The sequence below is a fragment of the Marmota flaviventris genome, chromosome 9 (genome assembly GCF_047511675.1).
Source record: "Marmota flaviventris isolate mMarFla1 chromosome 9, mMarFla1.hap1, whole genome shotgun sequence".
In the NCBI taxonomy this organism is placed as follows: Eukaryota; Metazoa; Chordata; class Mammalia; order Rodentia; family Sciuridae; genus Marmota; species Marmota flaviventris.
Genome location: NC_092506.1, coordinates 53,376,457 through 53,401,775, shown reverse-complemented (window position 1 = coordinate 53,401,775; position 25,319 = coordinate 53,376,457). Strand labels below are relative to the sequence as shown.

Below are 25,319 nucleotides of genomic sequence, written 5' to 3'. Positions count from 1 at the left end.
TTTTTTTTTTTAAGGATTACTAGATCTTCTTTCAGTTATTCCAGAAACATTTATGAAGCACTGTCCTGGGGTCCAAAGCACAATCCTGGTTGGTGGATGGAGTTCAAAAGACAAATAAAACTTGATTCCAGCTCTGGGTGTGAGGAAAGACAGATAAGTTAAGAGAGTTCTACAGTCCATGCAGGTGTGGGCAAGAGTAAATCATGCAGGAAGGCCCTAGGAAGTGGCTCTATCACTGAGTACTGGAGTGTGCCACCTTTGGTTCCATCCCCACCCAAGAGTAGGGATCAACACAGTGCCTCCAGAATGCTGGGCAAGCACTCACCATGCAGTTACACCTTAGCCTCTAGCATTGAGTCTTGTTTTCAATTTTTTAAAAATACTGGCTTTTAAAACCCAAAGGCTGAATGTTATCTCTGATATACCAATTTTAACACATGTTAAGTGCAGGAGGAAAGAACAGAAGTTCATTGGATTGGACAAAAGGGAATAAAGGGGACTAGGGTTGTGGCTCAGTGGTAGAGCACTTGCCTTGCATGTGGGAGGCCCTGGGTTTGATCCTCAGCACCACATAAAAATAAAGACAGTGTGTCCATCTACAACTAAAATATAAACACACACACACACACACACACACACATATGGGGATGAAGGGAGAGAGGATGGGAATAGGAAAGACAGTGGAATGAATCAGACATAACTTTCCTATGTTCATTCTTGAATTCACAACCAGTGTAACTTCACATTATGTACAACCACAAGAATGGGAAGTTATACTCCATGTATGTATAATATGTCAAAATGCATTCTATTGTCATGTATAACTAAAAAGAATGAATAAAAAATAATACCAGCTTTTCCCCCGTCATTCTACATATTTGCTGGGAACTTACCTCATCCACTGTGAGTGAGGATGCCAAGCCTTCAAAGTTCTGGGACTATGCACTGAGAATTTCCCTTCCCATGTTGCCCCAGTTTGAGAACTTCCAGTTTATGGAAGCAGACAGATGACAATGTAGGAGTTGACAAAAACAAAGCAAACACTGTTCAGAATGTTTACCTCCAAGAAGGGGAACTGGGCTGGAAATTGAAGGGATAGATGGGAAAGTTTTGTATCATTTAAATCTTTATTATTTGGGGGTGGGAAGGCCATAGAAAAAAATGATATAGTGTGATGTCTGCTAACCTTTACACACTTTCATTGAATGAAGTAGTAATCCTCTATTCAATCTTAAAATAGGAACTGGGATTGTGACCCACTGGTTGAGCTCTTGCCTAGCATGTGTAAGGAAAGGCACTGGGTTGGATTCTGGCACCACATATAAATAAATAAAGGTCCAAAAACAACTAAAAAAATTTTTTTAGAAAACTCTTAGAATAGGCAAATTTAAATGCAAACTTGCCAATTTAGGAAGCAAACCAATTAACATTTTAACTAAGGGCTCTTTTATCAGTGATAAAATAGCACCTAACCCATATCAGAACACTACAATAAACAAGTTAGGGAAGGTCCTTGCCCTCAGGGACCTTATTTTTCCAGCATAGTGACAAACAACCTACTTGGAGGTAGACATAAACCTGTTAAGGAAATAAAACAGGGAATTGTGAAAGACAAAGTGGGGCAAAGAAGGGGATATGAGAAGTTAGTAACAAGGGATATAGAATTCTTATAGAGGAGGGGCTCAGGAGTAACAGTCTAATGAGAAGAGGCCTAAGGGGCTTTAAAGTTCCCATTTACCTACAAAGCACATTTTTATACAAATTCATGCTTTAGATCCATAAAAGCAGCAGTTTTCTAAGGTTATTTTTATTTACATTTCATAGAAAATGTCACTATCTACACCAAATAATTCTGTTATCAGAAGGGACAGAGGGGGAGGTATTAGAGGGTGCTAGAAAACAATCCTTGGCTTTGACCACTCTGGATCAGAGAATGCCTCTCCTTGAAGTGTACAGAGTTCTGATCGTCTATAAGTTTAAAATTAAGTTTGGGTTAGCATACAAAAAGGCATACTTACATTAGCTTGCAAATGTTTGTGGAAACAGCTGTAGACCCTTTATTGTCATCAGTTGTGATCTCAAGACAATTCAACAAGCGATGTGCTAAGTACTAAGACCAGTTTTAAAAATCCAGCTTGATGTTAGCTTTTGAAGTGTTAGAACAACTTAAATCACAAAGTATTAACTCCCATAAAATGCTATGATAAAATAAATAAATAAATATAAGTGGCCATTAACCCAAGATTACTGTCCAATATTGTGAATCAAAAACAAATTCATCACTGGTAGTGGTGCACGCCCATAATCTCAGCGACTAGGGAGTCTGAGGAAGGAGGATCACCGAGTTCCAAAGCAGTCTCAGCAATTTAATTGTAGCTCAATGGTAAAGTGCTTCCAGGTTCAATTCCCAGTACTAAACCAAAACTAAAACAAAGAGAAAAACCCACACAACCGAAACCAAACCCACCTGAACAAACACTAAATATCCGCTGACATCCAAAATTCACAAAAAGCGTGCTGTAATCTACTGGTAGTGAGAATACAAATTGTTTTCCTGGAGGGCAAATTTGGCAGCTTAAATCCTTTGACCCAGTAATTCCCACTCCAGCAATGTATCCTAAATAATAATAATACCACGGAGAAAGATGGATATTAGTCGCGGGGTTATTTACAACAGAAAAACTGGGAAAGAAATCTTGTGTGTGCAATAAGGGACGGTTCGACAGGGTAGGAGGGGAATTGTTTTCTCTAGTTAGACCTTAGCTGCCTGGCCAACCCGTTTTGCCAACACAGGCCCACGTGCAGGCTGACAAACACCGTGGTCGCTTGGTGGGCACCAGTTTGGGGTAGCGCCGCGGGGGTGCTGCTTCTGTTTACCGGGACAAGCCTTGGCTCGGCTGCATAGGGGACCACAGGCCTGGAGAGCTCACCTCAGGAGGTCGCACCCGCCCCCAATAGCCACCACCTGAGCAAACTGAGGCTCAGAGGACGCGCCCCCCAGCCAGTGTCTTCGCGTCGAGAACTCGCGTGTGGGTCCTCTGGTTGACCTCGGTGTCCCTCCTAGGCACACCAGTTCACAGAATTCAGGAAGGTCCGGAGGCCCGACCTCGAGTCCGAAACGTGACTGCACACCGCCACGCCCACAGGGCCACAGTGGCTAGCGCCAAAGGGACGCCTGGCTCCAGGCGGCTCCGGCTGCTGCCGGCCCGCAGGGACCAAGGAGGCCCCCACGCCGCCCGCAGAGATTCAGACCCCGTGGCGGCCCTCGGGGCGGCCCTGAAGGCCGCCCCGCAGGGCGTACCTCGCTCCCTTCGCCCCTCCCTGAAGGCCGCCTCGGGCTCGCTCATAGGCCCGTGGCCTGGCAGTGCGCCGACAGGGAGGCGGAGCCAGCAGTTTCGCGCCAAAATCGCGTAGCTGGTTCCTCCCCCGCGGGCTACGTCGCGCCCTCCTTTTTTTTTCAAACCCAGAGCGGGGCGGGGATTGGTGGGCTGGGCTCTCACGTGGTTAACGGTCGCGGGAAGCCGCGGAGCCCGAACTTGTAGCTGGACCTGCGGAGACCCCAGTCTCGGTGCCCGGGCCGCCCAGCTTCCGCTGGACAGTCCGCGCCGCCACTGCAGCCGCCGCCCGCAGCCCAGAGCGCCTCGGAGTCGCCGTCGCCGCTGCGCAGGCTCGCCGCCGCCGCAGCTAGGCGCGCCCAGTCGCACGTGGCGGACCCGCCCCCTGGGCCGGCCGAGTCCTGGACTCCGCGGTCAGCGGCTCTCCAGTCCTCCGCCCCGGCCCCAGGCCCGCAATGAGCTTCCTTAGCCGGCAGCAGCCGCCGCCGCCCCGCCGTGCCGGGGCCGCCTGCACTTTGCGGCAGAAGCTGATCTTCTCGCCCTGCAGCGACTGTGAGGAGGAGGAGGAAGAGGAGGAGGAGGAGGGCAGCGGCCACAGCACTGGAGAGGACTCGGCCTTTCAGGAGCCCGACTCGCCGCTGCCGCCCGCGCGGAGCCCCACGGAGCCCGGGCCAGAGCGCCGCCGCTCGCCCGGCCCGGTCCCCGGCAGCCCCGGGGAACTGGAGGAGGACATGCTGCTGCAGGACGCCAGCCCGAGCGCGGACGCGGCGGGCGGCGGGGCGGAGGGCGACTCTTGGGAGGAGGAGGGCTTCGGCTCCTCGTCGCCGGTCAAGTCGCCAGCGGCCGCCTACTTCTTAGGCAGCTCTTTCTCGCCTGTGCGCTGCGGCGGCCCGGGGGATGCGTCTCCGCGGGATTGTGGGGCGCGCCAGTCCAGCGAGGGCCCCTGCTCGCCGCTGCCCGACCACCCGGGCACCCCGCCGCACAAGACCTTCCGCAAGCTGCGGCTCTTCGACACGCCGCACACGCCCAAGGTGAGCGGGCGGGCGGGACGGCCGGGCCTTTAAACAGGCCGCGGCGCCCAGCCGAGCGCGCCGCTGTCGGGGTTCGGTTACATAACCGCCCGGCCGCGCCCCGCTCGCTGCCCGGCGCCGCCACCCAGAGTTGGCAGCCCCTCTCTTTGGCCCTGCCCAGGAGTTGTCCGTTAAGATTATGTAACTGAACAATGGGCCTCGTCTGCACTTCTTCATTTTACAAAGGGGCTGGTCGGCGCCGTGCAGGTGGCCGACGATTTGACGCCCCCGGAGTCGGGGCCGCCCCGAGCACCTCAGCCCCGAGTGTGGCACCGATATCGAGGGGTGCAGGACCGGCCCCCTGACACTCCCGAGCCATATGGTGCCTTTTAAACGCGGCGACGAGGCCTGTAATTTGGGCCCCTCGGGCAGAAGGTGTTTGGTTAAAAAAAAAAAAAACAACTCCCCGCTCTTATCCTTTTCGTGTGTAGTGGCGTTATGGGGAAAAAGTGAGGACTTCCACTGGCGAGTAAAGCCCGGCCTTCCCCGCATTTACAGTCCTAGACTCAGAATAATGCCTGGTAGCTTTTAAGCTTCGTTCAGGACGTAGTATCGGGTAAGCGTTTGTTTTTGTCCGTGGGATAGCGGTGCCGGAGTTTGGTTGCCTTTGGGTGATGATTAGGGACTCTGCTGTTGATATCTTAAGGAGGGTCTCTGCACCTGTTGGTGGAATGGTCATTCAGTATGCCGATTACCACTTCTTATACTCCAAAGTCACCCAGATTTAAGGACAGACACCGAAATTAAGACAAGCTGCACATTTGTGTGCGAAATTACGTTATTTCAAGTAAGTCCGGGTTCACTTCGTTGTCCGTTCATCATAAACACCAGAAATATATGTACTTTTGAGAATTAGTTTTATTAGCGGATTTGCCTACGGCAAGATCCTCCCGCAAGTGAGGGGAGGAGTCCCGCGGGAGTGTCTTTCAAAGCACTATTTAGATGGGGGAGGGGAGCTTTTATGAGACTGACTGCTTTCTATTTTCAGATGACTGGGGTTTGTTAACTTTTAAGACACTGAAATTAATTTAGTTTTAGTTAGCATAAATATTCCTTTTAGGATTTGAGACCGATTTTACTTTCCTCCCTTTTTCGGAAAGATAGATAATATCTAATCTCAGACTCTTAAATTAGCCACTGTTTTGTTGTTGTTGTTGTTGTTCGTTTGTTTGTTTTGTTTTTCACGAGTTACATCCCCAGCCCGTTTGAGACAGGTTCTCGCTAAATTGTTCAGGGCCTCGCTAAATTTCTGAGGTTGGCTTTGAACTTGGAATTTTCAAAGCCTCAGCCTCCCGAACCGCTGGTATTAAAAGCTTGTATGTTGCTTCATTTTTTTTCTCTGCGGTGCTAGGGATGAAACCAGGGCTTCCAGCATGTTACTCAAGCACTTAACTACTAAGATACATCCCCAGTTCTGGTGGGGTACTTTGATCTCTACCTTCAGCCACTTAAAAGGTCTGTTCAAGGTTAGATTGTGAAGGCTGTCTGGAGGGGTTGGGTCCTAAGAATTTTTATTTTTCCTTCTCTAGAGTTTGCTTTCCAAAGCTAGAGGAATTGATTCCAGCTCTGTGAAACTCCGCGGTGGTTCTCTATTCATGGACACACAAAAATCAGGAAAGAGAGAATTTGACACACGACAGACTCCTCAAGTGAATATTAATCCTTTTACTCCGGATTCAGTTTTGCTTCATTCCTCAGGACAGTGTCGTAGAAGAAAGAGAGCGTATTGGAATGAGTGAGTCATTTATCAATAGTTTGGCTTTCCCATATACCCAGAATTGGTTTGGTGTACTTAACAAAGTTTAGCTTCTACTGAATGGCATAGATGGTTAATTGTGCTCTGAAATGTTTTCTTATTAACACTTGGGAAAGGAGTGGTGTGAAAAAGGAAGGAATAAAAAAATATAAATTGTAGGAAAGCTGGTGTCAAATGAGGCAGGCAGTAAAGCCTTATTAAAAAGGCTTTATTTTCTTTTTTTTTTTCTTGGTATCAGGGATTAAACACTTAACCACTGGGCTACATCCCCAGTCCTTTTTTATTTTGAAACAAGGTCTCACTAAGTTTCCCAGGCTGGCCTCAAATTGCTATCCTTCCGTCTTAGTCTCCATAGTTGCTAGAAATACTGGCGTGAACCAACATTCCCAGCTTTAAAAAGACTTTAATTTTGATATGTGTGGTAATGTTGACATCTAGTTAGTGAGTGTATCTCAGCGGGGACTTTTTCATTATCTGAACTGAATCTTGTGATTACAAAATTAGAGGAATTGATTCCAGCTCTGTGAAATTCCGTGGTGGTTCTCTATTCCTGTATGTGTACCATAGTCAATTTTAGATCTCAAGTTGATGTATCTATTAGATGTGTTGATGAAAAAATATATGCTATTTTTTCAGTTCCTGTGAAGATATAGAAGGCAGTGATTATGAGCTTGAAGATGAAACAAGACCCGCTAAAGTAAATATTTATTTCTGAAATTTTGTTTAAGATATATACATGTTAAGTAAGCATGAAAACATAACCTAGAATAATTTTTTAAAAGTTCACACATAGTCCTGTCATCACAGCAAAAACTCATTTTCATTTCTTTGTATTATGTACATGGATAACCTTTTTATTCCAGAGAATTACCATTACTGAAAGCAATATGAAGTCACGGTATACGACAGAGTTTCATGAGCTGGAAAAAATTGGCTCTGGAGAGTTTGGTTCTGTGTTTAAGTGTGTGAAGAGGCTAGATGGATGCGTTTATGCCATTAAGCGATCAAAAAAACCATTGGCCGGCTCTGTTGATGAGTATGTATTACACATTCCTATCTTTTTTTTTTTTTTCATTTCCTATGGCATTACAAACATTAAGGTTTTAGATGATCAAACGTTGAATTTAACTTGTTTAATTTTTGAGAAATCATAAAGATTAATCAGGCCCTTTTAATTTTGTGCCATTGTTTTTTATTTTAGAGTCTAACTTAAATTTATTATTTCTAGTCAACATCCATGAATTTACAGTAGAATAGCATGTAATCTTTCCTGAGTCCTAAGGCCAGCAAACTTTCATCTTTCTGAAAGTCTTTAATGGAAGGAAGCCTTTGGGAAATCTCATGAGTCTTAACCCTGCCCCCACCCCCAGCATATTTCATTTCAGCATAAAGTTTGAAAAGTAAAGTTTCAGAGAAATTAACTCAGGTTAATCTTGAGTAAAAAATCATTTACCATTCTATTGATCTCAAATTTCTCCTAGGCAGAATGCTTTGAGAGAGGTGTATGCTCATGCAGTGCTTGGACAGCATCCTCATGTGGTTCGATATTTCTCTGCCTGGGCAGAAGATGATCATATGCTTATTCAAAATGAATATTGTAATGGTGAGTAATGTAATGGTTTTCTCATACACTTATGTACTTGAGAAAATGAGCACCAAGGAGGGAATATTATTATCTCAAGTTTTTCTCCTTCTTTCTCTCTGACTCTTGTCTCTGTTTCTTTTTGGTGTCGTGAGTATTAAACCAAGGCCTCACATGTACAAGGCAAGCACTCCCCAGCCTGTCTTATAAACTGAAAAGATTAGGGGCTGGAGATGTGGCTCAAGCGGTAGCGCGCTCGCCTGGCATGCGTGCGGCCCGGGTTCGATCCTCAGCACCACATACAAACAAAGATGTTGTGTCCGCCAAATACTAAAAAATAAATATTAAAAAAAAAAAAAAAAAAAGAAAAGATTAGAGGCCTTCTGTGTATTTTAAGTGCAAGTAGATTGAAAACCTCCCTTCTAAAGCACCTTGTAGAGACCTCAGTAGAACTTTGTATACTATGCATATCCTTGTTATTAAAATTACACCAATCCATTTGAGAAAATAGCGATCTTCCCATGTATATTCTGGTATCCTAGAACCTAGCATAGTGCATAGGGCACATAGTTGTTAAGACTGTCTTATTCGGGGCTGGGGCTGGGACTTAGTGGTAGAGTGCTCACTTTACACACATGAGGCACTGGGTTCCATCCTCAGAACCACATAAAAATAAAAGGTGTTTGTATCCACCTACAACTAAAAAAATACACACACACACACATATATATATATATATATGTAAAGATTGTCTTAAGTCTATTTTTTGCTGCTACAAAAGAATATTTGTGTTGGGTTATTTATTATTTATGTATTTTGCAGTACTGGACATTGAACCTAGGGCCTAACATATGCTAAGCACTACTGCTGAGCTAATCCCCAGCCCTTTTATTTTATTTGGAAACAGGCTGGCCTTAAACTTGTGATCCTTCTGCTTTATATTTTTGTGGTGCTGAGGATTGAACCTAGGGCCTTATACATTGTGAGGCAAGCACTCTACCAACTGGGCTATGTCCCCAGCCTTGGATAATTTTATAATAAACAGAAATTTATCTGGTTCATGGTTCTGAAGGCTGGGAAATCTAAGAGCTTGTCAACAGCATTTTTTAAGGGCTGAACCCCCTCCCCCCCCTTTTTTTTTTTTAATCTATTGATAATAACAATCTATTTTTGAGGACAGAGTCCCTGTGATGTAGTCACTTCTTATCAGACACCCCCGCATCCCCGCTCCCATTCCTTTTTGCATTGGGGATTAAGTGTCCAACACATGAACTTTGGGGGACACATTCAAATCATAGCAAAGAGATATTTTTTTCCTGTGGGATCTCACTGCATCCATCCTTGCTTTTCCATTTTATTTTCTGTTTCTAGTACTGTTGTTGGTCATGAAAGGACAATGACTCTCCATTAATGTTTTTCATTTCTTCAAGGTGTTCTGAAATTCTGCTTTACTCCCACCATCTGCTATTTTTTGCTTTTTAAATTTTTTATTTGTTGATGGACACAATACCTTTATTTTATTTATTTATTTATTTTTATGTGGTGCAGAGGATCAAACCCAGTGCCTCACGCCTGCTTCGCAAGCACTGTACCACTGAGCTACAAACCCATCCCTGCTGTTTTAATTCTTTAGCTGGTCTCTCTCCCTCTTGCAAATTGAAACAAAGCAGACATGTATAGGATAAACTTTGGACCTCCTTGAATTGTTTTTACCTTCATGAAGTTCTTTAAGGACCAGCTGGTTTCCTTCTTTTATTTTTTATTAAATCTGTACCGAAATCCTGATTTGAATGCTGATATATAGGATTCTATTATACACTCATATTTCTTTATATATATTTTTAGTTGTAGATACCTTTATTTTATGTATTTATGTGGTGATGAGGATTGAACCCAGTGCCTTACACGTGCCAGGCAAGTGCTTTACCACTGAGCCACAACCCCAGCCCCTATACACCCACATTTTTATATATAATGTATTATTTCTATTTCTGTACATCTTCTGTGACTATTAGAGAATTTGGGGTTTAGCTAACCCTTGAGAAAGCAAAGATTTATTTTTGTTCATTTTCATTTTTTCTTTAAATAAGCAATATCAGCAATCTCATAGCTTGTTAATAATTAATTGGTACAGATTTAGGTTCTCCATATTTAAAAATAATGAACAAAGCAAGTTCATTTTCCAGTCTTTACTCGTTTAGTTCTCTGCCCTTGAAAGAACTTTGTTCATTATATAGCATTGCTGCTAATTTGTTTCACACAGCTCTAGAAATGTTTCTATTCATAACATCAAAATTTATGTAGCTGTTTCTTATGATCTTATGGACTATATTTTTTCTTAACCCTAATTTTTCAGTTGCTGAGTTTAATTTATAACAACTTAACCATATTGTCTTTTCTGTAACATATTTGCTTGATGCCATCTCCTTTTAATTTATTTTTTCACGTTGATGTGATATACCCCCCCAACCCCAATTTTTTATTTAAAAATACATTTGACACCTGGAAGACACTATAGTACACACCTGTAATCCCAGCAGCTAGGGAGGCTGAGGCCGAATAATCACAAATTTAAAGCCAGCCCCAGCAATTAACAAGGTCCTCAACGACTTAGTTAGACCCTATCAAATAAAACATAAGAAGGGCTGGAGATATGGCTCAGTGCTTAAGTGCGCCTGGTTCCAAATCCTGGTTACTCCCCTCCCCCAAAAAATATAAAATATATTTGACATTTTGGTATTTAGTCTTAAATTGTAGAACCTCCCTTCCTGACTAATGCACTATTGACCTTTCTGATTTTATTACCCTGAGTGATTTTAAGTTTTAAATATATTTGTTGTTTTGTGGTGCTGAGGATCAAACGCAAAAAATAAAAATTTTGATTTTGTAAGCAGGTTGAAGGACAAGGTCCTAGAAAATATCATTCTTTGTTGAGAGTGAAAAGGAATGAAAGAAGACTATGAAAGAAGAAAATATTAATTTTGCTGTTTTTGTTAGGTGGAAGTTTAGCTGATGCTATAAGTGAAAACTACAGAATCTTGAGTTACTTTACAGAAGTAGAGTTGAAGGATCTCCTTTTGCAAGCATGCTAGGCAAGTGCTCTAACACTGAGCTGTAGCCCAGCCCAGGTTTGTTTTAACAGTTCCTCATTGATTTTGAGACAAAGTATAAACATAAAAAGTTTTTAAAAGTGTAAACAAATTAATTGATTGGTTTAACCTGTTCTATAAAAGCAGGTTTATATTCTCATTCATAAAAGAGGTATAAATTTAAACCATACTCAGATACTGGTATTTACCTCTAAAATTTATGGACTTGTTAGGGTTAGGGCAAGAGTTACTCATACATTGATAATGGGCATATAAATTTGGTATGGTCTTCTGTGGAGAGAGAATGAATTCGTCTGTGTTTTGCGTATATTACAAATACTTACAATCTTGATCCAGCAGTTTTGGTGCCAGGACATACTACATATGTGTGAAGTGACCTATGAATAAAGATATTCATTAGGTAGGTCACAGTATATACATGATTTTTAAATGTCCATCAATTAGGGGATTGGTTAGTGCATTACCATTCAATGGAATTCTGTGGGGACACAAGAAAGAAAAGGGTATTGACAGAATTTTCTTCAGGATAATAAACATATAATATCATTTGTTAATTTGTTGAATACCTAAGAAACTGACAACATTGGTTTACTCTGGGAAAGTGAACCATTCAGGTTGCTGGAAAGAAGGTTTAAATTGTATTTTCTATCCATATGAGTCTATTTACCTATTAAAAGAAAAAATAAAAATTTTATTTTGTAAGCAGGTTGAAGGGCGAGGTCCTAGAAAATATCATTCTTTGTTAAGAGTAAAGAGGAATGAAAGAAGACTATGAAAGAAGAAAATATTAATTTTGCTGTTTTCGTTAGGTGGAAGTTTAGCTGATGCTATAAGTGAAAACTACAGAATCATGAGTTACTTTACAGAAGTAGAGTTGAAGGATCTCCTTTTGCAAGTTGGCCGGGGCTTGAAATATATTCATTCAATGTCTTTGGTTCACATGGATATAAAACCTAGTAAGTATTATAAATCCTCTGACTTGCATTCTTTGGGGATATAGAGAATAAATCGTTTCATTGTAATATGAAACCACATGGTTTTTCATTAAGTATCTTTGTTAAAAGTACTGTTTTATGATTCTTATTCATCTCTTTCCTTGTTAACCCTACAAATTTACATACTACTCATTAAAAGAAACCTTTCTGCTGTCTTTTATAGGATCAGTGATAGAGCACTTACTAGCCTTAAGTACGTCCCTGGGTTCAGCCTCAGTACTGCAAAAACAAAAGCAAAAGACTTAACACCCTACTCCTCTGCTAGGCCAGGCCATATTTAAATTTTCTCTAATTGACCCATGTCTTTTTTCTTTCTTTTTTTTTTTTTATTCTTTTTAGTTGTAATGGACACAATACCTTTATTTTTTTATGTGGTGCTGAGGATCAAACCCAGTGCCTCACATGTGCTCACTGAGCCACAATCCCAGCCCCTTTATTTATCCAAGTCTTAGCAGTTGATTTGTTTAAAGTAGTATATCTCAGCACCATGCATTACATCTGGTTATATCCATTTTTCTCTTTAGCATTTCATTCTGCTGCTATTCTCTTATTTACTTACTTATGTATTTGGTACTGGGGATTGAACCCAGGGGTGCTTTACCACCAAATCATCCCCTCCTTTTTGTTTTTCCTCCAGTTATTTTTTATTTTGAGACAGAGCCTCACAAGTTAATGAGGCTGACTTCCAACTTGTGATCCTCCTACCTTGGTCTCCAGAGTCTCTGAGGTTACAGGCATGTGCCACCACACTTGGCTGCTTTATTCTACTTTTTAAAAATGATACAGGATTGTCTTGCAAGATTCCTTTTCTTCTGAATTTGACTAGTTGCTTCCTTGTATCATTTAAATTGTTCCTTTCTCCCCTATATTTCCTGTAAATTAATTTGTAGCTAAAGGTTGATGGGAGTCAAACTGAACATTTTAGTCCAAGTGTTTTTAAGTTGAATTTTATAGGTTTTTTGTTGTTGTTGTTTTTGACAGTATTGGGGATTGAACGCAGGGCTTTATGCATACAAGGCAGGCACTCTACCAACTGAGCTATTTCCCCAGCCCTTTTTCCTTCTTTTTATCTATGGGAATGTATGTCAATTCATGAGAATTTAAGTCACTTTATACATCTTTTCTTTTTTTTTTTGTGGTGCTGGGGATTGAACCTAGGGCCTTGAGCATGCGAGGCAAGCACTCAACCAACTGAGCTATATCCTTAGTCTCTATACATCTTATTTCTGATGTAATTTTTTATTTGAAATTGAACATCTCTCTAAATAAAATTTTTATTTTCAAAAGGAAAAATACATTGGTAGTGGTTGTGAATCTGAATTAGTAAGGTCCATTAGCTATACTCCCTTATAGCTTGTATGAACTGTAAGATAAATACCATAGACCCTTGTGTTGCAAGGTACAAAGTGTGAAATTATTAAGAGATATGAAGTTTTAAAATCAGCAAATTTACAAATCCTACCATAAGTTATCTAAAAATAAATAGAAATTGGACAGAGGAGTCCAGTGAGTATAAGATTTATAAATTCAGAATTTTATCAGTAATAATAAAATGAAATCTGCCACTAAAACTTAAGTTAATCATGAGTTTACTTGAATTTGAAGGAAAAGCTAATGTCTGTACAGTAGCAAATAGTGAACCACAAAGCAATATTGGTCAGTAGATTCTGTATGGTCAGCCAAACTTGCTGGCTAAATGTCTTATTCATACCAGCCTTGTAAGCACTAAATTAAAATTTGTGCTTTGGCAGCATCACAAATTACTATGTTTTGTATTGTTTTTAAGTTAATAAACTGCTAGAGATTAATATGTATTTGATGAGATTCTAATGCAGGGTTTTCCAAGTGTTCAGGGATCGTTGTCGAGCTAGGAAGTATTTTCCCAGAAAATATAGCTTTGTCATCCTCCCTTGAAGTTTTTGTTCTCATTGGTTTGGGGGTAGAACATGAGAGCTGGATTTTTAAAAGCCTTTTGGATGATTTTGATATTTGACTTTGTTTATAAACTATAGTTATACTTTTGTTAGTGAGGCTTAAATAATTAACTATTTAACAGGTAATATTTTCATATCTCGAACTGCAATCCCAAATGCTGCCTCTGAAGATGGAGATGAAGATGACTGGATATCCAACAAAGTTATGTTTAAAATAGGTAAGAAAGATAACTAGATTGTTATGTTAAAATTAAGACAAATGCTATTTGTTTTTAATTCTGAGTGTTGGTTTTTAATTCTGAGTGTGTGTGTGTGTGTATGTGTGTGTGTGTATGTGTGTGTATGCATGCCAGAAATATTTGTTTTTAATTCTGAGTGTTGGTTTTTAATTCTGAGTATTGGTTTTTAATTCTGAGTGTGTGTGTGTGTGTGTGTGTGTGTGTGTATGTGTATATGTAAGTATGCATGCCAGAAATTGAACCCAGGGGGCCTTGCACATGTTAAGCAAGTGATCTACCACTGGGCTATATATAGCCCCAGCCCTTGGTTTTAATTCCTACTGTGATTTTTCTTTTTATTCTTTTTTCTTTTTTTTTTTTTAAAGAGAGAGGGAGAGAGAATTTTAATATTTATTTTTTAGTATTTGACGGACACAACATCTTTGTTTGTATGTGGTGCTGAGAATCGAACCCCGGGCCACATGCATGCCAGGCGAGCGTGCTACCACTTGAGCCACATCCCCAGCCCCCTACTGTGATTTTTCAATACTTCTAGGTGATCTTGGGCATGTAACAAGAATCTCTAGTCCACAAGTTGAAGAAGGTGATAGTCGTTTTCTTGCAAATGAAGTTTTACAGGAGGTAATTTTTGTCTTTTGATAATTTATTAATACTTTATTAGTACTGTTGTTTGTACTTTATTAATATTGTTGCTTTGTAATACCTATCGGTTATTGGAAAAATATGAATACAAATATATTAGAATTTTTATAACTAGTGGAACAGAAAGTCTAAACCATTAGGTGGGAATATTTAATCTAGTAAAAGTCATTGAAGGCAAAGATTTATTGTGACATTGAAGTTAAAGAGATGTTCTCATATGCTGCTGGTGAACTTTAAAATGGTAAAGCCTTTTTGGAGATCAAAATGTTAAGATCTGTCAGTATTTAAAAATCTGTGGTTTCAAAATCGGTTTGCCACATAATTTCAGAAGAAGTCTGACAAATATTTAAAATAGAATAACAACAGAAAGTATAATTATGATCTTATTAATCTTTTATATATGTATTTGCTTTATTGCTCATGTATGTATTTATGACTTGTTGGTATGTTCATGTACACGTGTTGTGTTTGCATAGGAATCCCTAGAGAGTGAGTTTTTTCTGAGAATTTAAGGAGCTTGTTATAAAGTTAAAAATGCATTTGGTTTTAGATATATATTTAAATTTTCCCTTCTGGAAAGTGCATGTTACTTTGTAATTTAAACGTGGCATTAACATTTTAATTTAGTCTGATTTTTCACTTAAATCATCATTGAAGTGTACTCTTTTGACCATTTTTACATAACTTTTACAGAACTATACCCATCTACCAAAAGCGGATATTTTTGCCCTTGCCCTCACAGTGGTGTGTGCTGCTGGTGCTGAACCTCTTCCCAGAAATGGAGACCAATGGCATGAAATCAGACAGGGTAGATTACCTCGAATTCCCCAAGTGCTTTCCCAGGAATTTACAGAGTTGTTAAAAGTAAGCATTTTATATATGAACCATTTTATCAACACTGTTCAATACTTTGTTAAGTTGAATGTCTTTAATTTTACTTTTCTTTCTAAGGTTATGATTCATCCAGATCCAGAGAGAAGACCTTCAGCAATGGCACTGGTAAAGCATTCAGTATTATTGTCTGCATCTAGAAAGAGTGCCGAACAATTACGAATAGAATTGAATGCTGAAAAGTTCAAAAATTCACTTTTGCAGAAGTAAGTGAGAAGTTTTGTTTTACTTTTTCATTCTCATTAATTCTCAAGAGTTTTAATGAGAGCCAGGCACAGTGGTGTATGCCTGTAATCCCAGTGGCTTGAGAGACTGAGGAAGAAGGATCACGAGTTCAAAGCCAGCCTCAGCAAAAACAAGGCACTAAGCAACTCAGTAAGAACATGTCTCTAAATAAAATACAAAAATAGGGCTGGGGATGTGGTTTAGTGGTTGAGTGCTCCTGAGTTCAGTCCCTGGAACAAAAAAAAAGAAATTTTTAATGAAAGATCACTTAGGCTCAACAAAAGATATAATATTAATTTGATATGTTGTTGCAAATGAAAGTTTGGAGACTTCTGCCTTAAATGAGTATTTGATATATTGTGTTCTTAATAAACTTTGAAATTTATGAAATTTAAAAATGTTAAGCCTAGAATTTTTGCAAGTGGCAATAGTTGTTAAGCTCTAAATAATAGTAAAAGCTAAGTGAGCCCTTACCAGTTTTTTGCCCAGACTCATCAAAAATTATCTTCCTGAAAACATTCTGTTGTGCTTATTTTACAAAAGGATGAAATTAATATTGATTAAGTTTGCAGAGATGATTATATATATTTGGCCTAAATGGCTTGACAGTTTTAGAAAGATAGTTGTAAAGATTAAGATCATCAGGGGCTGGGGTTGTAGCTTAGCGGTAGAGCGCTCGCTTAGCACATGTGAGGTTTGGTCCTCAGCACCATATACGGATAAAATAAACATATTGTATCTAACTACAACTAAGAAATAAATATTTTTAAAAAATCATCAAAAGAGAGAAATATGGCCTGGGGTTATAGCTCAGCAGTAGAGTGCTTGCCTCACAAGTGTGAGGCACTGGGCTCGATCCTCAGCACCACATAAAAATAAACAAAAATAAAGGTATGTGTCCATTTACAACTAAAAAAAAAAACCACATATATATATATAAAAGAGGGAAATATTGGAAAGCATTAGTAACCACATGTCACATTTCTAGTTATTTTGATTTATTACTCCCATTTTGAGTCTAACATAAGAAAAGTGACTTTTTTAAAGTTTTGTATTAAATCTTAAAATTTTTAAATTCTAAAATTTTATATTAAAATGTTTATATATCATTAGTTTGATAACCATCAGTTTTTACAGATAAGGTTCTCCTTTCATCTGTTATGCAAAATAGATTCATAATTTAAGTTAGAGTTTTATTTGAATTTTTTTGGTGCTGGGAATTAAACACAGGGACATTTTACCACTGAGTTAGTCCTCAGCCCTTTTATTTTTTGAGACAGAGTCTTGCTAAGTTGCTGAGGCTGACCTTGAACTTGGGATCTTCCTGCCTCAGCCTCCCAAGTCATTGAAATTACAGGTGGGTGCCACCATGTCTGGCTGAAATTATTTTTTAAGACCTAAAGTTATTACTATTTATTACTACTCATGTCTTTATATTAAAGTATATATGGTATTTTGATGCCAAAAGCACAAAATAAAAATAATTTTGTACATTTAAGTTGAATAGAAGCTAAAGTTTCATGTTGTATTTTTTTCTTTCTTTAAAAGTAGATCTTAGGGTGAAAAAAACAAAAGTTTAAAAAAAAGAGTACATCTTGGAATAATGGTGTATGAATAGCTCCCAGTTTGTGTTTGGCCTCTTAGAATCTCTTCCTAGGATTAATAGATAAAAAGTTCTGTTTTCTATTTTTATGTTCTTAGAGAACTCAAGAAAGCCCAGCTGGCAAAAGCTGCAGCTGAGGAAAGAGCACTCTTCACTGACCGGATGGCCACTAGGTCCACCACCCAGAGTAATAGAACCTCTCGACTTATTGGAAAGAAAATGAACCGCTCTGTCAGCCTTACTATATACTGAACTGCTCATTTCCCACCTCCCCGCAAAAAAACTGTGACAAGAGGAAGCTAGGTTGAAATCACTGCTAGAATCCACTTTGCAATTACTTTCTCTATTGGTGTCAGTAGTTTTACTGAAATACTTTTTAGGACTTTTATTTGTGAATTACAGTTGAAAGCTGTATTTTGACCTTTGCCATATCAGGCTTTTGTGTATAGTCTTATCAGTTTGTCTTCTGTAGGATGTCAGTCAGTCACTGTTGGATGTTACACCATCCTTTGCAGGGTTAACCACTGTGGTGGTGTGCTGCTTACAGTTTTCTGTTGCATTGTAATAAAAGGTATCTTTCCCTGTAGTGACCTGTAGAAAGGACTCAAGGGCTTTATTGCAAACATACTTCCCTTTGAAAAGGGAAATATTAAGATACTCAGTACTACTCAGCCTCTCCAATGTACCTGTGTGTCAATCTTACATTTCTTTTTTTCTTTTCTTTTCTTTTTTTTTTAATTGTGAATTATACTTCTATATCCAACTGGGAGCACTTTGTAGGCATTGCATGAACCATGGAATGATAATTCTGTGGAAGTATTGCCTTGTGAATTTGCTGCTATTTTAGTTTTGTCTTTGCTGTAAAATTGTAGCATTAAACAATCATCATTGTTAATAGGCTTTCTTTTGAAACAATTATGTGAAATATATAGCTGCTCTTGATGAAAAGCAGCTATTTGCCTTTTTTTCTCTTTGAACTTTGAAGCTAGTGCATTGAAAAAAATGCACCTCTTCCCCCTTTGGAATGCTGTATTAATGTAGTATAATTATTACTGGTTTTGTAATTTTTTCGGATAATGTCCTTCCCTGACAACTTTTTTAAAATGTCTCTTTCCTTCTCCCAAGTTTTGTACTTGATTGTATGGGTAGTCTGTTTTTAAATGTTTTGCCTGGTTTCTCTTCAATATTTGTGTATATAAACTGATCTTGGTAATACTGTACATAGCTGTTTGAAATGCCAGAATGACTTCTGACTATACCAAGTTTTTCACAAAATATATTTGATCTGTGATTAGCCACTTAATTATTAACACCGGCTAATGGATATTACAAAAAAAAATTGTCTCTTGTTTGTTTTCTCATTAACTTTGTTCTAAAACATGTTTGCACTTGTCTGTTTGACTTGTGTTTTATTAACATTGATTGGCATATTAAAAGTCACTCTGAGCTTACCTTAATTGTCAATATCTTTGTGGTGCCTGTTTTCTCTTATTTTATCTCCATTATCACTACATTATAAAATGTAGAGTGCAATGTATATAAAGTACTATAGCAGAGTGCATATTTTTGATGAAATACAAAACTTACTGCCAGTTTAATGATAGGCTTTAGTCCAGTTATATTTTGTGATTCCCTGAAAGTTCACCCATCAACTTTAAATCATTAAAAATATTCACGTAATATTTTTGTATTGCATTACATATTATGCATCTGACTTGCTAGAAATATGGTATAATGTAATTTAAAATAGCCTAAGGTTAATTCAAGTGAATAAAATAAGAGTCATGACTTTTTCTAATTTATACTGAGTCACAGAAGAGAGCTTTAAAGTGGGAAAGTTGTGTGTGTGTGGTACTTCAAATTGAACCCAGGATCTCGCACATGTTAGGCAAGTACTTACCACTGAACTACACCACCAGCTCATTTTATTTTGAGGTAGTCTGCTAAATTGCCCAGATTGGTCTTGAACTTGTGACCCTGCTACCCTAGATTCCAAACTGAGTGCAAATTGAAATGATAGTGCTTGTTCTAATGTGACATTTTTTTCTGACAGAGCAAAAGTGATGTTGCAAGATCATTATGCTTTGATCATAGTCTATTATCAATCAGGCTCTTGATTAGGCTCTATTTCCGCTATAAATATTTCTAACAAGCTTGATTATTTTACCTTCTTAGCATCTTAAAAAGTAAAACTTAAGAGGAAGAGGTGATAGAAATTGGTAGACAGATAAATTAGATATAAAAACTAATGGGTGCTGGGCACAGCAATGTACACTTGTAATCTTGGAAGATTGATACCTGAGGATTGCAAATTTGAAGACAGCCTCAGCAACTTAGGGAGACAGTATATCAAAAAGGCTGGTGGTCGGGGGAGCTGTGGCTCAAAGATAAAGCGTTCGCCTACCATGCATGAGGCACTGGATTCGATCCTCAGCACCACATAAAAATAGAATAGAGATATTGTGTCCACCTATAACTAAAAAATACTAAAGAAGGGGCGGGCGGGCTGGGGATGTAGCTCAGTGGTAAAGTGCCTCGGGTTCAATCCCTAGTACCCCTTCCCCCTGCCGCCCCACGAACCTAAAAGACCTCATGGACTGGAGCAAGTAAATGTTTCAATTTTCATTAGCTAAGGAAGACGGCTATAAAAAATAATTTGTGTTCATTGTGATCATTCTAAGTCATTAAGGTACATTTTTCTAGTGTACTAGCTTCAAAGAAAAATCCAGGTGTTTTTTTTATCAAGATTTGTAGTAGTTTTGTTTTTTAACATAACTGTTTCATTAGGTTAAGGAGAAAATAATCTGGTATTTGGTGCTCATGGGGGAGTTCTTAAGCCATCCGAAACCTGATGTGAAAGTTGGACTCATGGTCAACATAAGATACTTTTGAGTGCCTTTTATGTGTTGTGGTAGACCAAAAACCAGTAAGAAATAGTCTTTGCTTACTAGGGACTCAGGATAAAGTAGAGGAGACTCATGTAAATATATATATAATGACAATAAAGTGTGTTAAGTGCTCTATTGGAGGGATTGGGCAAGGTTAAAATGATGGTTCAAACTTCTACACATGTCTTGGGAAGATAGTAGTGGTAGATTGAAGAATGGATCCAGGAAATGAAGTTCAGACTGGTTTCAAAGCCACTGTAGCAAAAAGAGGATAGAGATTTCATTAGATGGAAACACTGCACTTGAAATAGTTTAATTTTTATTACAAAGAATAAGAACTTAGCATAATATCTGCTGGGAAGCACTAATGCTAATAATGATACATTGAAGAATTTTCCCAAAAATTTAATTAAAATGCAAAGGTCTGTTACTGTTTGACAGTATTTACCATTGGTATAATTATATTCTTTTTGGAAAACAGTTTAATAAAGAAGAAAAATTAAAAGCAGTTGGGTAAGAGGAATCACATTAGAATTTTTTTTTTTTTTTTTTAGAGAGAGAGAGAATTTTAATTTATCTTTTTTTTAGTCTTTTGGCGGATACAACATCTTTGTATGTGGTGCTGAGGATCGAACCCGGGCCGCACGCATGCCAGGCGAGCGCGATACCGCTTGAGCCACATCCCCAGCCCTCACATTAGAATTTGACTACAAATAAAAATTTGCCTTGCCAAGACTCCAAGAGCAATACCCCTTTAATTAATGAACTTTTGAAGAGCCAATTCTCAAGCTTTGAATTTCACTTGGTTTTCACTCCACCAGACGTCAAACAGTAACATTTCAAAAATTTCATATAATAGCTGGGTTTGGGTAAGGTTTCAGGCTACCTCCTAATTCTAAGTAGCAGACTAGAGTAGTTTTTCTTCCTCCCCAGTACATCTCCACAAAGCATCTCTCTTGACTTTAGCCAACAAATAAAATGTTTTGCATCCTTAAGGCATTTTTATTTATGAACTTTTTGAAGGCCAATTAAAGCAATCAACAAAGATGATAGATCAAAAAAGTTTTGGAAGTGTTTTGGATATTGTGAAAATCATAAGTGAAGCCTGGAATTAGGAATTTGGAGGAAACTCCCTTATTCAATATTTTTGAAGGCATTTGTATAACTAAAAATCATCACTGAAACTGATTGACAATGCAGAGTGAGTGGATCTAGAAGTTAACTTCTGTAAACCTGGTTATGTTGTTAGAAATTTCTCAGAAGCTCAGCGAAGTAGATATTTTTTTTAAAAAATGGAAGAGTAAGACATCATTGAAACTGTCCCTCTCCTAACATTTAGTTTTCACAAACTGAGAGGTACTCATCTGAACATCATTGAAATTTTTTTTTCTTTGTGGCAGATGTCCCTAATTTTCAATGCAGTTCAAAGGTCTCTGGAGTAAGGAAAAAATCTATGTATGCTCTAGGAAGATTTACCAGGAAAAGATGGCATGTTCTGTCCCAACTTCATTAAACTAAGAGTCTAAGAAACCTCGGCCAGTCCAGCCCTTGAAGAAAAATACCTCAAAGGAACATTTATATCATAGTTCATATTGTTTAATTTTGTATGGTTAATAAATATTTTGAAGAATATTTGTTTTGAGTTCTGACATTCTTATGATATGAAGTGGATTACCAGCCCCAGCATACTGATTTATGCCAATGGGAAATAATGTACATCATCTGTATTTAAGGATGATTACTCAGTAGGAGAGTCACCTTTGTGAAGGTGAGAATATGGACGCTTGAGGGAGTTAAACAATTTAGGAATAGGTACTCAGAGCAGAACCAAAATTCCTACTCGGATCTCATTTGAAGAACTGTGTTTTTCCAGACACTTGAAAGTTGAGGACAAAAACCAATTAAAGGACAGGGCAGTTAGCAAAGGATAGTAAGAAGGAACAATGTAAGAATGAGGAAAGTCGGGAGAAATCTTATGTCATAGATACCAATAGAGAACTTCAAAGAAGAAATCAATTAACCGATAAGATTAAATGATTTAAAGGTCTGAGAAGGCACCTAGAGTTCATTAAGAGATTTTGATAAGAAGTGCTGGTAGAGGGGGAACAAAAGCCAGTTAGCAGTGGGTTGGGATGTGAACAGGATATGAAGTAGAAACAGCAAGATAAATCATTTTTAATGTGGTTAAAGGGAAGAAAGAGTTATAGCTAGAAAGGAATTTTGAGTTTTGTTTTTGATGAACTTTATTATAAACTTACTGTGGGCTAAGTGTTTTACAAAACACAAAAACATTTAATCCTCATAGAACCCCATGACATCAGTGGTAGTGTACTCATGTAATTCCTGCAACTCCAGAGGCCGAGGCAGGAGGATGACAAGTTTCAAGCTAGCCTCAGCAATTTAATGAGACCCTGTCTATAAATAAATAAATGAAATAAAAGGCTGAGGATGAAGCTCAGTGGTAGAGTTGTTTAATACCCAGTACCACACCACATACACATACAACTCCATGACAAAATCTGCATTTTATACGTAATATTCAGAGAAGTAAAATGAATTTCCCAGATTACATAGCTACACTCTCAGGAGTCAGAGCCCAGAGTGCTGCACTGAAGCACACTAGCTTAATTCAGAACAAATGTTCTGTTCCTACAGCAGAAAAGGAATGAGCATGGATGAGACAAATTTGGAAGTGTTCTGGGGAATGTAGAAAATGGAGGTGGGGAATTCCCAAATGATGGACTCTCTTCTGAAGTTAGAAGTGAATTCCATGAATTCAAAGTGTTAAAGCGGCCTGAGGACAGACAAGTGGAAGGAACACTTTCCATTCCTTGCGAATGAGGTGGGTAAAAAGTTTTTTAAAAAAAGTTTTCAGGGCTGGGGATGTGGCTCAAGCGGTAACGCGCTCGCCTGACATGCGCAGGGTGCTGGGTTCGATCCTCAGCACCACATAAAAATATAATAAAGATGTTGTGTCCACCGAAAACTGAAAAATAAATATTTAAAAATTCTCTCTCTCCTCTCTCTCTTTAAAAAAAAAAAGTTTTCAGAGTATAATACACAGCTCTTTAAAGCAGTGTTTAAAGGTGTTTTATAACTTGGGGAAATGCATGTATTATATAATAAAGTGGAAAAAAATCAGCAAGCAAAACTGTGTGTGTGTGTGTGTGTGTGTGTGTGTGTATATATATATATATATATATATATATATATATATATATTTAAAGCATTAAACAAAAGAGCATGAGACTAAAATGATCATTAATTGAAAACTTCAATTATGGGGCTGGGGTTGTGGCTCAGCGGTAGAGTGCTTGCCTACCGTGTGCAAGGCCCTAGTTTCGATCCTCAGTGCCACATAAAAATAAATAATAAAATAAAGGTATTGTGTCAACTATAACTAAAAAATAAATAAAAAAAGAAAACTGTGATTATGAAAAATTTCTCTCTCCTTTTTCATTTTAAACTTATCCTATTTTATTTTAAAAAAATATTTATTTTTTTTAAATATTTATTTTTTAGGTGTAGATGGACACAACACAATGCCTTTATTTTTATGTGGTGGTGAGGATCGAACCTGGGTCCTGCCCGTGCTAGGCGAGCGCTCTACCACTGAGCCACAATCCCAGCCCCTTAAATGTTTATTTTTTAGTAGTAGTTGGACACAATATCTTTATTTAATTTATTTATTTATATGTGGTGCTGAGGATCAAACCCAGGGCCTCGCAACGTGCTAGGTGAGCACTCTACCGATGAGCCACAACCCCAGCCCCAATTTATCCTATTTTAAACAATAAGTTTTATTTTATAATAAAAATAAATTTTAAAAACATTTGAGGTTATTAACATGCACAGTACAATCTGGGCAAATCACATGGCTTACCAAGATTTGTCCAATGATGATGCCCATTCTTCCTCCAGATTTCTGATAATTGAGACCACTCCTTTGAATTCAGGTATACCAAATGGAGTTTTTCCTAGAATCTTCACCAGCATAGATGGGGAAACAGCTCCCATTTTTTTTGGTCCCCCCTCCACAGAAGGGGTAGTAGTATTTGCAGGAAAAGAGAATGAACCAATAATTGAGAATGAGGAGAGCAAGATCTAAGTGTCTTATTCCCCCTAATCTTGATTTATCTCCATGAGCTTACACAAGTTTTTCTTTAGCCTAAACTTTTTAAAGTCATTTTGTCTTTTTGGCCTAAGCTATTTTGAAGAGGGTATCAGTTGCTTAAAATTAAAAGAACTTGATTATTGCAACATAGTTCTCTAAACTGGCAGCCATGAATTAAATTTTATAGATTTTGTATGACTGAGAAATGTATGGCAAAGATCTGAGTGTTCCTGGGTTAATCCTTTTGTTGGAGCTCCTGCTGGATCAAGATGACATTTGACACAGTAGACTCCATCTCCTCTCTACCTACCTAATTTTCCCTGGTTACATATGATTAGAGCATCATTTTTTTTAGTGCCTACTTTGTACAAAGCCCCAGGCATAGCCCTTTTGAGTCTGCTGAACAGGATTAAGCACCACATTTTCATTAACAAGTAAAGAGACTTATGTAGTCAGGTGATTTGGACAATTAAATGTGCAGTTTGTTTTCCTGTTTGCCACACACTGTTGCTATGATTATCAAAGAAGCTATTCTTGAAGAAAGAGGCTAGAGATGAAGCAGGGAGATATCTTGGATTTATATTTGACATATAAAGTTGGGAAAAAGTACTGTTTTAAGCATCCTCATTCTGAAGATGTGTATATATATATATATATGTGTGTGTGTGTGTGTGTATATATATATATGTGTGTGTGTGTGTGTGTATATATATATATATATATATATATATATATATATATATATATATATATATGTATTCCATTCTGAGGGATGGAACAAATACTGAAGATGGGGAACAAATACTAAAGATATCTAAGATCTGGCTCCATCACATGCTTCTGGATTTTAGAGTCCTGGATTATAGAGTTCTGGCTCTGGCATTGAAGGGACCAAAGTGTAGAATGAAACTGCATCCATGCTTTCTGTGTTGATT

General features: G+C 38.5%; 1 protein-coding gene across 3 annotated transcripts; it reads left to right on the top strand.

The window, feature by feature from the left end:
• The first annotated feature begins 3,652 nt into the window (after window positions 1-3,652).
• Wee1 (WEE1 G2 checkpoint kinase) lies at window positions 3,653-18,846 on the top strand. Of its 3 annotated transcripts, none has more exons than XM_027942403.2 (11): window positions 3,653-4,366; window positions 5,935-6,140; window positions 6,798-6,858; window positions 7,025-7,197; window positions 7,643-7,764; window positions 11,663-11,809; window positions 13,905-14,000; window positions 14,557-14,642; window positions 15,357-15,527; window positions 15,615-15,760; window positions 17,481-18,846. In XM_027942403.2, exons 1-11 carry the CDS (start codon window positions 3,791-3,793, stop codon window positions 17,632-17,634), a joined length of 1,938 nt encoding a protein of 645 aa, XP_027798204.1. In that variant the 5' UTR covers window positions 3,653-3,790; the 3' UTR covers window positions 17,635-18,846. The 3 variants fall into 3 exon arrangements, with proteins under 3 accessions (XP_027798204.1, XP_071472496.1, XP_071472495.1); XM_071616395.1 differs by lacking the exon at window positions 3,653-4,366 and adding an exon at window positions 4,679-4,961; XM_071616394.1 differs by lacking the exon at window positions 3,653-4,366 and adding an exon at window positions 5,139-5,192.
• Window positions 18,847-25,319: the final 6,473 nt, after the last annotated feature.